At 52.6% G+C, this 12,500-nt stretch overlaps 1 protein-coding gene across 2 annotated transcripts; it reads left to right on the top strand.

Moving 5' to 3' along the window:
• The first annotated feature begins 1,733 nt into the window (after positions 1 to 1,733).
• LOC140909774 (neuronal PAS domain-containing protein 4-like) lies at positions 1,734 to 12,319 on the top strand. 2 transcript variants are annotated; one of them, XM_073339869.1, is made up of 8 exons: positions 1,734 to 2,573; positions 5,196 to 5,362; positions 6,325 to 6,464; positions 7,573 to 7,678; positions 8,632 to 8,878; positions 9,363 to 9,472; positions 9,961 to 10,102; positions 10,775 to 12,319. In XM_073339869.1, the coding sequence occupies exons 1-8, from the start codon at positions 2,458 to 2,460 to the stop codon at positions 11,757 to 11,759; spliced, it is 2,013 nt and encodes a 670-aa protein (XP_073195970.1). In that variant the 5' UTR covers positions 1,734 to 2,457; the 3' UTR covers positions 11,760 to 12,319. The 2 variants fall into 2 exon arrangements, with proteins under 2 accessions (XP_073195970.1, XP_073195971.1); XM_073339870.1 differs by lacking the exon at positions 10,775 to 12,319 and having other exon boundaries at positions 9,961 to 10,471.
• Positions 12,320 to 12,500: the final 181 nt, after the last annotated feature.

Genomic DNA, 12,500 nt, shown 5'->3' with positions numbered 1-12,500 from the left:
GTGCCTCAAGAACAGCAGGATAGACAAAGCCTGGGGAGAGGAGCTGGCCTCCAGTGCAGAGAAAACCCCACAAACACATTTCCTCTCCCCCTGGCTGGCATTACAGGAATGGGGATTTCAAGCACAGTAGTTCATGGCAATACGTCTCCCCCTCTTGCAGACCCTGTCTCCCTCACCCACCCATCTTCATTTCATCCTCCCCATCTTGCTCCAGAGGAGGCGAGTCAAGGTAGATCTCTACCTTTCTAAGGCATGGTGGGTGCCATGGCAACAGGCACTTCAAACATACCAGAGCCAGACTAGCCTAAAACCAGCTGTTAGTGCCGGCTTTCGAAGGGGCACATGGCTAAGGCTCAATAAATGGTGGTGTTTCCCAAATGCACCCAGACCTCTTCCGGCTCTGATCTGATCAGCTCTCCCACAGGGCAGGACTGGTTCAGTACATGCATGGGAGACCTAGGGAACATCCAGGGGATGGTGACTAAGACTTTCCTGAAGTCAGTGCTGCAGAAAGCTGCAAGGGTGCTGTCTATCCCATGAAATATAAAGCTGAGGCCCTGAGCATGCCTAGCTAGTAAAGATCCCATGGGACTTTGTAAGTGTTGAGGAGTTAATCTAGGTGTCCTGGCCAGATTTCAACTCAAGTATGTCCCCCTGTAGTTACAACTGAATTTGGGCTCATCCTTCTCTTCATGTCCTAAGCCCTGGTGCGGTGCTGCCGTGTACTGTTAATAACGTCTGGGTGCCACGCTTGAGGTGGTGAGGCGGTTCCAGCCTGTGAATTACATAGAGTGGTGGGATCACAGAGACTGTCAATGGTTCTGGCAATTACTGTCTTCAGCCTGCTCCGATAAGCCCCGTATCATAAGCTCCTGTGCCATTATCTCTGCAGCCAGGGATGTACCGTAGTGTCTCCATCATTGACTTAAGTCTCCCAGTGTGCTGGAATATGGGTCAGTGCCCTTTGTGAGCATCTTGCAAGGGCAGAGCTGGGTGTGGGCATGGGGCAGTGGGAGCTAAAAATCGTATATTTTATCACCTTCATTCTCTGCCACAAACCGGTTTGGAGTGATGCCTTTTAGCCCCTGCTTTCAGCTGGCACTAGCCACTGGGTACCCTGGGGCCTGTGCTGCAGTTGACAGGGTGTAGGAGCCTGATTCCTTTGCCCTGTGCAGTGCCACAGAGCAAAGCTGTCAGGCAGCCAGTGCTCTGGGAACATTTCTGAGCTGTTTTGGCACCTATTTCTCTGGGTGATTGTTGGGGGGCGGGTGCCATTGCTACCAGTGGCAGATCTGTTCTCTACTGGGGAAGTGGTGAGTGACAACCCACAATGGGAGTACGGGCCAGCAGAAAGGCTCCAGACACAGGTGTCAATTCTCCAGCAGGAGATGATGCAGCTGCTGCTGGTTCCCCAATGGGAGAGACACTGGGACAAAGGGGACAGCCTTACACTGCAGACCAGCTTACCCCAAACTGGGAACAGCAAGGGACAGCTGAATTAAACCCCAAGCAGGGGGCTGCAGCTGGCATGCCAGAGTCTGCTCCCACAGCGATCCCCAGGCTTAGTGATCCCCATCTCACACATTTTGCAGATGCCAATGAAGTGTATTGGGCTGAATTGACTGGCTGGGCCCATCTTGGGTCTTATGTATGGTGGGTCCAGATGAGACAGATGACAGGGGAGACTGCCTGCAAAGCCTTCGACACACCAGGACAGCAGCGGGGGGGGGGGGGGGGGGAGAGAGAGAGAGAGAGAGAGAGTGTGTGTGTTGGCAACTGACTGACCTCTCTTTCCAGTGCCCCACCCTTCCCTCTCCTGCTGAGCTGACAGGTTTGTTTTAAAGAGCCAGGCTTCCTTTTATTGCTTCCCCTATCAGATTGCAGCCAGGCTGTGGAGGGTTATTTTTAGAAGTCTGCTTTCTAAAAATAGCCCAGAGCTGTTTAGAATTGCGTCACAAGAGGTAATTTTATCCTGTTTGGCCTGGCTCAGGCCCCCATTCGCCCCAGGAGGGGGAATACAAAAGGAGGACCAGTGTAGGAGGGGGTCAGCGGGTTCAGACTGAGCCAGAGGGGAAGGAGGTAAGAGGCACTTTGCCAGATTCGGACATCCCATTAGTGGGGCTCTGAGACCCAGTTATGTGTGCAGGAGTTTTGCCTCCCCTTATCCCATGGGGTCCTGCCAGAGCCCAGGCCTCTCCCTACACCCAGTGGGGAGCTGGTGTGTCAGTGACCCCCTAAAAGTAGAGCCAGCTCTGGGGCAGCTTCCTGCTGCATGGGGGAATGTCTCCTGCTGTTGGATCCTTCCATGCCATCTGGAGCCAGGCTTCAGGGAAAGAGACCAAAAAGGGCTGCTCCTTCCCCCCAACTGCAACCCAGGCGTTGCTTCTCTCCCCAGTGCTGCTCTCCAGAGGGAGCAGACTGTCCCCAGCCCTGCTCCTCTGATGTGACCATGTCTTCATGCAGGCCAGGACAATGACTATCTTCTGCGACCACTGCAGCAGGCCGCTGAGGAAAGAGATGAGCCACCCCCGAGGGAGGAGTGGGATGGAGTCCAGCGCTTCAAAGCCATTCAGGTTAGAGACCATCCTGCTCCCTCTTCTCTCCTTTGCCTGGATGGACGTGCTGTCCCATTACACACTGTGGGTCTGGATGTTGGCACTCTTTACTGCACTCTCTGATCCTCTAGACTCAAGGGGCATCACCCTTGGCCAGCTTCCTCCTGCCCTGCTCCCTTAGCCCTACATGTGACCCAGGGGGATGTGAGTGAAGGGCTGGAGAGAGCTTGGGGCTATGAAATGAGGCTTGGACTGTATCTGAGCTCAGGCACAGAGAACTAGGGTGTTAACAGTTAGGTGAAGAAGGGCTTGAGGAGAGCAGTGAGGGGGCTGGGGAGGCAAGTAGGAGTTATGGACTGAAGAGAGACTGACTCTCTGTGGGCTAAGTTAAAGGGCATTAGTTGTTGTGCCTGGCCCCAGTGTCCTGCCCCTTTGGAGTCTCGAGGGAAGGTCTCGCTGCTTGAGCTCTTTCCCCAGGTTGTAGATGGATCTTTCTCTCCTCTTTCATACCCATATGGAGAGGGCAGAGCTACCAAACCATTCATGACACAAAGGTCCTGCGGCAGACTATGGCTCTATTTGTGTTCCTAGAACCAAAGCCAACCTCCCTGTATCTAGAGAATTGTGTCCCCATCTCCCCCGCAATCTCCTACTTGCTTCTCCAGAATGTTCTGCCAAGTGTATTGTTCCTCTGTGTCCAGCGTAGCCAGGCAGGCTTGGCCTGGGAGCTCCTCCTCAAGCTGGCTTGCTCTGAGCCACGCTCCTCTTAGGACAGGACTAAACTAGAGGCTTTTGCTGGGGCAGCAGTGGTGGTTAGGGGTGGGATTTTTTGTGGCAACATTTCTACGCTGGGCAAAGCCCTGGTATAAACACAGTGGCATAAAACTCCTTCGACTGGGGGCTTATCTACACTAGCACTTCACAGCACTGCAACTGTCTCGCTCAGGGGTGTGAAAAAACACCCCCCTGAGCGCTGCAAGTTTCAGCGCTGTAAAGTGCCCATGTAGACAGTGCACCAGCGCTGGGAGCTACGCCCCTCGTGGAGGTGGTTTTTTTAGAGTGCTGGGAGAGCTCTCTCCCAGCGCTGTGCTGTGACTACACAAGCCATGTTAAAGCCCTTCCATTGAAGACATGCCCTGGGATAGCTCACTTTACTCGGAAAACCAGACTAAGCTATGTGACAAAAGCCCTTTGCCACTAGAAGCTCGGACAGTTTGTCGGGAATAGCAATACCAGCAAACTTTTCCCAGTATCGATTAGTTTTAGCCCTTCTCTCCAAGGGCAGGGATTGGTGTGGGGATCTGAATCAGGAGGGGAACTGGCTTGTATTGAGCACCCCTCAATTTATTTTGGGGCCAGGTAATCACGGGGCATCCCAGTGAATGGAGGGGTCAATGGTTCATAACACCGTTCCAGGCTCAGACTGTTCAAATGCTTTTGTAAAGCAATTGCTTTATCTGCTGGGGCAGAGCTACAGACATGAGATGAAATGCACGGCAAGGCACAGCTGAAACATAGAATATCAGGTTGGAAGGGACCTCAGGAGGTCATCTCGTCCAACCCCCTGCTCAAAGCAGGACCAATCCCCAATTTTTGCCCCAGATCCCAAAATGGCCCCCCTCAAGGATTAAACTCACATCCCTGGGTTTAGCAGGCCAATGCTCAAACCACTGAGCTACCCCTCCCCCCATGACTTCATCGCCTGCCACAGGCTGGCCCATGAGTGAGGTGGTGATATGGCTGGAGCCCACCGCTCAGCAGGGAGATGAACCCAGGCCCAGGGACATGCACCATGCCCGCACTGCAGGCAGCACTGTGGCCCCAGAAAGCAGGGAACTTGCAGGAAGGCCCCACTGAGTGGCTGCTGCCTTTCCTGCTTCAGACCCCCTGCCTCTAAACTCTCCTTTCCTCGGGCTGGTGATTCAAGCCGTACCACAGCCTGGTATCACGAATCTCCCTGCTCCTGTTCCCATCTGGAGCCTTCATGTGGTTCTAGGGCTGCATGTGGCTGGGATGCCACCTCGTGGCCATTTGCTGCAGTGCTCACCTTGGGGGAAGGCAGTGGGGCTAAAGGGGATGTGCTCTGGGCAGGTTCGTAGTATCTGCCTGTAGTCCACACTTAGTAAAGGAATCATCTCGTCATTTGCTTTGCATTAAATGCAAAAATCAGAGTTAGTGCATCCTAAATTCTGAAAAAAGAAAAGGAGTACTAGTGGCACCTTAGAGACTCAATTCTGAGTTGGTAGAAGCCTGGATCCAGAGGGGACCTTTGGTTGCCACAGCAGTGATCCCTTGCACAACTTGATGCTTTGTCCTGAGCAACTGCTTATGGTTGTCATGGGAACCATGGCTTAGAATTCCCTGACTTGTGTGCATATCAGATACTCAGAATGGGGCATTGTGTGTTATATCAGGCGATGGGAATGTCCAAGTCCAACCTGATGCAGATTTTCCCATCACCTGGTAGCTTTTCAATGGAAGTCAGAGAGTGGAAACTGCTGCAATTTTCCTCTTCAGCTGGGGTAACATCTGCGTTGGGAAACAAATGAATTATACCCTTTTCCCTTCCCCAGGGCACCTCCCCTGGAGCAGGGACTCCCACCTTTCTCACAATTTCTAACAGACTCTGCTTCTCTGCAGGTCGACAAAGGGTGCTTCTAAGGCTCGTCGGGATCAGATCAATGCTGAGCTACAGACCCTGCGCTCCCTGCTGCCCATCTCAGCACAGGAGAAGGAGCGGCTGTCGTACCTCCACACCATGGCTTTGGTCTGTCTCCAAATCCGTGGGACACAGCTCTTTCCTCCAGGTAAATATCCAGCCCTGCAGCTATCCTATTCACAGCCAGGCAGAAGTAGTCCCTGCTGTTGAGTTTCTGCACTCCCAGTTGGTTGCAGAGCTGATCTCTAGCTCCCAGAGACTCCCACTTCATTAGGTCTCATACCTGCTTCAGGTAGGCAAAGCCATACTGTGCATAACAGCTGCTCCCCATACCACACTCTGGACATGGAGATTGCTCCCACAAACCATGGCACACCCCTTGTCAAACTGCTTTCTGGTTCCCATCTCTTCTTTTCCAAGGGCTACATTTGCAGAGTCATCACATTGCAGAGCAAGCAAGATGACTGTGCCTCTTGCTCTGGCATGACTACACCAGGAATAGCATGTTCAGTTCTGAGCCCCTCATTGCCAGAAAGGTTCCCTCAGTTTGAGGGTGGCTTTCTTCAGACAAGTGCAACAAAAGCCACGGTGTAACAGCCACAGGTGTTTAAAGGCTGGACATCTCAAGGAGGGTGGGCTTTAAGGGGGGCAACCAGGGTCCATGGAATACAATGTCAGGAAAGGCTTCTGCAGCCTGATGGGTCTGGCCACCCGGAGCAGCCTCCTATGGAAAGTGGGGAACCCTGGCACTCAGGACATTCACACCATCAGAGGTGCTTCCATCACCGTTACTTGTTACCTGTCCCTCCCTGTTTGCATTACACCCACTCTGCCTGTCTTCAGGGCACAGACTGCGTCTAACTCTGTGTGCACATGCAGCACCCAGCGCTACAAGGCCCTGCTGCTGACTGGGGACTCTGGGCACTACCATAATAGACATAACGACACTAGTCTGGCAAAAGGCCTGGAAGCCGCAAAGCATGTGAAAGGAACTGAGTTCCCTTGGCGACCCAACAGGTGGCACCTCTCTCTTGGCGAGTTGGTGTTCTTGCCCCTCCCCCTCAGAAGGAGCTGCTGTGGAAGCTCTATGCTGCTCTTTTGGTTTTGCAGGCTCAGCTGAACATGCTCCTGCCACAATGCCAGATCTGGAGCTGCTGTCCTCGTTGCCGGGGTTCATCATTGCTCTCTCTGCAGATGGCAAACTGGCCTACATCTCTGAGAATGTGGCCCATCTCCTGGGCTTCTCTGTGGTAAGCTCACGTTGTTGCAGGTATAAGGCACCAGCCCACTCTGTTCCCACTCCCCAGTGGCAGGTTAGCAAGTCCTCTGCACAGCTACAGACTGCGGGGGTGGCTGCTCCCATCACAAGGCTGTTACTGTTCATGTGCAGCGCCACACCACATACCAGGACACACCAACTGGCTTGGCTTTTGTTCAGGGCTGGTTTAGGATAATGAGAACCTGGGCCAGTGGTGATCAACGCTAACTGGCTAACAGCACAATTACCCTGATAGTGACAATCCACAACATGGTTACAGGTGCTAGGCACCCACTGCTCCACCTGGAATCTCTCCATCTGGGCTCTGTTGCCTGCCCCATCCCCATCATCCTTGCTGGCTGTTAATGGCTGAAGCCAAGGACTCTGGCAGCAGCTGTTTTTGCTTATGAGCTGCATGCGTTGAGGTGGCAGCTCCATCTGCTGCATAGGTGTGGTGACTGCTCCTCTGCTTCAGCTTAGCTGCTGTCTGGTTTTCTTTATACATCCAGCTGATCTATTTGCGTTAGTCTCTGGGGGTTCCCTGGTTTTAGTAGTGGGAGAGTGAGGGTGAGGTAAGGAATGAATGAGTGAGAGGCTGTGCTTATGAACTCAGCAGTCATTCACTGCTCTCATTCACAAAGGGAATGTCAGACCCATCCCTTCTCCCTGTTCTGTTTCTCAACATCAGCTGTAGTTGTCTCCTACCTGTGTTGGTTGGCAGAACCTGTTTTTATTTATTTATTTTTTTTAACGGAAACTTGCTTCGTAGCATATGCTCTAGGGACATTGTTAATGAGACATTGTCTGCTGCTGAAAGTCTGGCCCATGCTCTGATCCTCTTTCACATGAAGTCTTGAAATAGCTTCCCGCTGAGATCTCTGCTCCTCTGTCCACTTCTTACAGGGCACTCAAAACCACTGTGCCCATGGTCTAGTGGCCCAAGGACAGGACTGGGGGACAGGAGCTCTAGAGTTCTAATCTTGGCTGTGACTATGGTATTAGATATGTGATACATAAATAAGTACCCCAGTGGCACCAGGCCCAGTGTGAGCCAGTCTGTGTCTGTACTAATAAAGTCTCTTTTTGCCCTTTCCTACCAGGTGGAGCTGCTAGCCCAAGGAGACTCAATCTTCGACCTACTAGATGGCTCAGCACACGAGGCTGTGCAGGAGAAGCTCCACTCCGCTCAGGAGCAGCCAGGCACTGGTACGTGCACTCAGGACTCAAATCAGGATATACATGGCATGGGGGACAGCTGGGTTATTCATGGGGCTCGAGGCAGGAGTGTACATAACGCTGTGTGGTGGGGGATTAGTCCGTGCACCAGCCTGTGCTCTGGTGACTTATGTGAAAACCCCCTTCCGAAGGACAGTCTTTAAACAGATAAATCAATCCAAATAATTGCCACCCAGGCCTGGAGATGCTGGAGTGAAGGTCGCAGGCCCGAGTACATTTTATCTGCCAAGAATACTGGGGTAGGTCCACTCTTGAACCAGAATTCACGTGTCTTACTGTGTCCATGCTGAATCATTTTTAAAATCCTTGCACATCCACTGTGTACCCACATCAAGGCTGCTCTAAACCATTTCAGCTGCACTGCCTTCTGGCTACTTATCCCACAATACAGCTCCCGCTAGCAGTTCCTTGTGGGTGATTTCAAAGGTCTTGTTTGGGTACTTCATGGTTTCCTTGGAGAATTATGGAAGGAGAGATCAATCTCCCATAAGTCACTGGGAAATGACCAAGAGACTCCTATAAGATCCCTGGGGTCAGTGCCATTTCTAAACTGCTTTCACATGCAGGTGAGGCAGAATGCTTAGTTTACAATCCTGCCTAGGGAGGGAGAGGACAGGAAGCATGTCTTACCCAGGGTTCATCCCATATGAGTACTGACTGAGGCAGTACATCTAGACTGCACATTACTGAGATATGTGGTACGATTACTCCCGATTCAGTTTCTTGCTGCCAGGAGTAACTTCTCCAGGGATGGGTAGGGCTTCCCCTCCAAGCTCCCCCACTACAAAGTCAGTGTGGTATATTGGGTAGTTTCCTCACCAGAGGTAGACCCGGATCAAGCAGTTTGTCCCATCGATCTAGCAGCTGTTCACTTCCTAGGAGAAGATGTTGACAATTTACACAATGACTTTTTGTTGCTGCAGAAATTGTGTTTGTCAGTGAAATGCGCACATCCAGGTCCTTCCGAGTGAGATATGGAGGGAATCGGGCTGTGGCTGTGAGGGGCCGATTCCTCGCTCTGGATGGGATGACCTCCTCCTCCAGCTTAACATTCCTTGGCTTTTGCACTCCCATCATGCAACTGTCTGACTACGGGGATGGCATTTCTTATGATGCCCCGTTCCAGAGCCAGCACACACTGGATATGAAGGTCACTGATGTCACAGAGAGGTGAGGAATGGCTGCTCTTAGCATGGTCTTGACTGAATCCCTGGGAGAGCAAGAAAGTTCAGATTACAATTGCACTCCAGAGCACTGTTGCCAGCCACAATCCATGCTCCGGAGTGCTGGAGCCAGGTCTCACTCACTGGGATGCTCACTGCCAGCCCACCAAACAGATATGCAAGCATTGCAAGTATAGACACCCCACATCCCTGCATGCCTCTTCCCCTAACCCAGTACCACTGGGGAGAGGGTCTGTTGCCACTTGCTCCTTCCTGCCCCCACCAGCAACAAGGAAAGGACCAGATTATCCCTCTGTGTACCCCAAAACACTGGGAGTGGGCAAGTTTTCCCCACCTCTTTCCCTTTATCCTCACATCAGAGAGCCTGTCCTTTCCCCTAGCCAACACCCTCTACCTGTCCCTTCCCCATATGAGAAGCATCTCCAAGAAATCTGTTGTCTCAGATGCTGCTCCTTTCTGTTCTTCCTCAGTGTCATTTATCATCTTGGCTATCGGAGGGAGGAGCTGATTGGTCAGTCTTGGTACAGCCTCTTACATCCTGCAGATGTTGCATCAGCAGCTGCCCAACATGAGAGCCTGAGTAAGTGCCAAGCCTCTATGTATGGGGGGGAATGAGAGAGATTCTTTAGCAGGTTCTGAAAAGCAGCAGAGTTCACCCTGTTTTATGTTGCAACTAACATTGACCTAATCTTCCGAGCCCCTCCCATGGAGCGCTCTCCTTGAGCCTGTCAGCAAGGCCACTGCTCTCTGCCATCAAATCCCTCTTCAAAATCCACTTCTGTGATTCTTACCAGAAATGAGCGAAGGAAGGAGCAGCCATTGGGTTCTGGGCCAGCAGCTTGCTCTGCTCTCACATAATGAGTGCATTTGACTCATATGCTGTTAGGGCTCTTTCTTTGGGCCAAACCAAGCTCCTTCTCAAGTACTCAGAAGCCCTGCTTGGCTCTGTCCACTACATTCCCGCGCTTGGGGATGACATTGGGGCCTGTGACCCTGCCAGGGGAACAGGACATGGTGCTGTGTACTGCCATCGTGGGAACCCTGATCACTCTGTGTTTGTGATTTCAGTGTGTGACACTGGGAGGTGCAATCAGCGCTTAGTGGTTCGCCTGCTCTGCAAAGACCTGAGCTGGGCATGGGTGCAAATCATAGCATCAAAGGAGTATGAGAGAGGAAAAGAGATAATCACCTGCACCAACTTCAGCCTCAGGTACAACCCCTTGTCCTTCCTGGGATATTCCCTAAGGAGATACCACCTGCTCCTGACTTGTTTAAGGCTCAGTGTGCTGGGCACTTAACAGAACATAGAGCAGAACCAAACCCTGCCCTATAGAGCTGGTAGATTGAGCATGATGAGTGCAGTGGAAATCAGATTAATGTTACTGTCAGACAGAAGATGCTCACCAGATACCTCAAAGATTAAATTCATGGTGAGTGTGGGATAATGGAGAAGGGCAGAGATCTGGAGGGCAGACTGGAGTTATAGATGGAGGGAAGAGCATGAGAGTGTGACAGAAACAACTAGATTAAGCATGGTGACTGCTACAGGCCAAAATCAGTATCAGTAACGTTGTATTAGTGTCATGGTCCTGATAGTGGTGGCTGCCAGCTGGAGGGGTTTCTGAGGGCAGGGGCCATTAGACTGCCCTGGAAGCTCCTCCTTTCTGGGTAAGCTGCTGGAAGGCTGATGCTGGGCCTCCAGAACCCTACAGGGATAGACTGCATCCTCAGGGACTGGTACTTCACCAAGAGGTGGGCAGTTGTTAGGACTCCTGACCCACATGGTCCTAAGACCTTGTTGACCCCCTTCAGGCTGCAGGTGAATAGGGAGGTCTCTTTCAATGCTTACTTCAGTCCCTGACACATTTTTTGTTTTCTGCAGTGAGGAAGAAGCTCAGTATCTCCAGGGCCAGAATCCATGGCATGGAGCCATCTCTGCAGCTGCCCTGAGTCCAAGGCACTATGCCAGAGAAAAAGAGCACAAGACACTGCCAAGAACGCTAAATCCCTTTCCACAGGAGGCAGTAATGCCTAACCATGGAGTACCCAACTATAGTCCCTGCCAGTTCCCTAATGCCCATCAGGAGATGCTGCCAGCTTCCCTACAACCTTCCTTCACCACCTGCTTCCCTGCTCCCACTGTAGGGGCTGGGTTACCCTCCCAGGAGACTAGGTGCTCTATCCTACCCGATGGGCAGAGGAATCTGTCCTGCCCCTTCAGTGTTTACAAGTCACCCTACAGCCAGCCCTTCTCCAATCCTTGTGTGCTCTGTTCCCCAGAAGTTCCCCTTTCTCCTGGCAGCAGCCCTTCTATTCATGCTTGTCCGGTCCCTGTAGGAGGGCAGTCCCCAGGCATGTCCCCTGCAGCGTTCCAGTCCTCTGAGACAGAGAGATGGGCAATCAGTGTGTTGGCTGAGCAGATCCACTCCCTGGCTGAAAGCCTATCTCAATACACAAAGCAAGTGCAACCAGAGACTCCTAATGTCCCACTGTGGTCTGAGCGACCCATTGCTGACAGCCAACTGGGGTCAGGACAGGGCTGGGGCAACTCTGGAACAGTGGCTTGCCTAGCAGAACCCTGTTTAGATGAAGACATCATTACCAGTATTTTAAACAATCTGCTGGAAAATGGGGGTCCAAACTCACCCACCACTGCACTGGGGTCATCACCCACTATCTTGCCTTCAGACTCTGACTCACAGGGTGGCCCTCCTTTCCAGATACCCATGTCTCCAACAGTCACCTGTCCAGATCAGTGCCTCTTCCTACAGCCTTTGACCACCTCTGCGTCATTTGACTCCTGTGCACCAGTGTCCCTATGGGATGGAGATCTCAATGAGACTCCATGGTGCACTGCAGCAAAATAAGGAGGCCCTGGGCTGCGTTTCAATGCCAGAGGTGGAAACCCGTCTCCGCACCCTCTTCTGCTCTCCAGTTGCGTTGCAGACTCGGCTTCTTCTGCACCTTCTCTCAGAAGTAGCACTGGAGGTGGAGGAGAGAAGACAGTGTTATCTGTCTTTCCCATTTCACTGTGATGTAGTTTCTTCCCTTCATTCTGTGGAGGGGGATAAGTGGAAGAAAAGCTATGACTTAACGAGGAAAAAAAACCTCCGTTCTCTGAACCAAACATGGCCCTTGTCTCTACCGCCTGGAGAACAGCCAATGGATGGGTGTAGCATCACGTTCACCGGCCCTGTTCTCACACACAGTGGGGCAGGACCTCAGGGAACCAGACTGGACTCGTGGCAGATGAGGGCCGTACATTCCCGCCAGAGGCTCCTCAGCGCCAGCTCCACCATGAGGCCTTCAGCAGTCGCAGGAGCCACCTCCATTGGTCGCCATGGCAGGGAAGCGATGGACCCTCTCGTCCCTGGGGTTGTGCATCATCCTGCCAATGGCGAGCGCTCCCTGAAGGCGTCAGCCATTGTCCGCAGCCGGGGGGGGGGGGAGGAGGGGACGTGGAAGGAGACCTCCACGGCTGGCTGCCTCCTGGCGCACGGGGGGGGCTGGCCCTGGCCCTGGCCCAGCTCAGAGCCCCGCCCGTCACTGCCGTGGTGCTGCGGGGTCTGTACGTGGAGCCCAGCGCTGTGAATAAAGCCCGAGATCCC

Source organism: Lepidochelys kempii, chromosome 3 (genome assembly GCF_965140265.1).
Source record: "Lepidochelys kempii isolate rLepKem1 chromosome 3, rLepKem1.hap2, whole genome shotgun sequence".
Lineage (NCBI taxonomy): Eukaryota > Metazoa > Chordata > Testudines > Cheloniidae > Lepidochelys > Lepidochelys kempii.
Note: the sequence above shows the minus strand (reverse complement) of the source record. Positions and strands in the feature narration are given on the sequence as shown.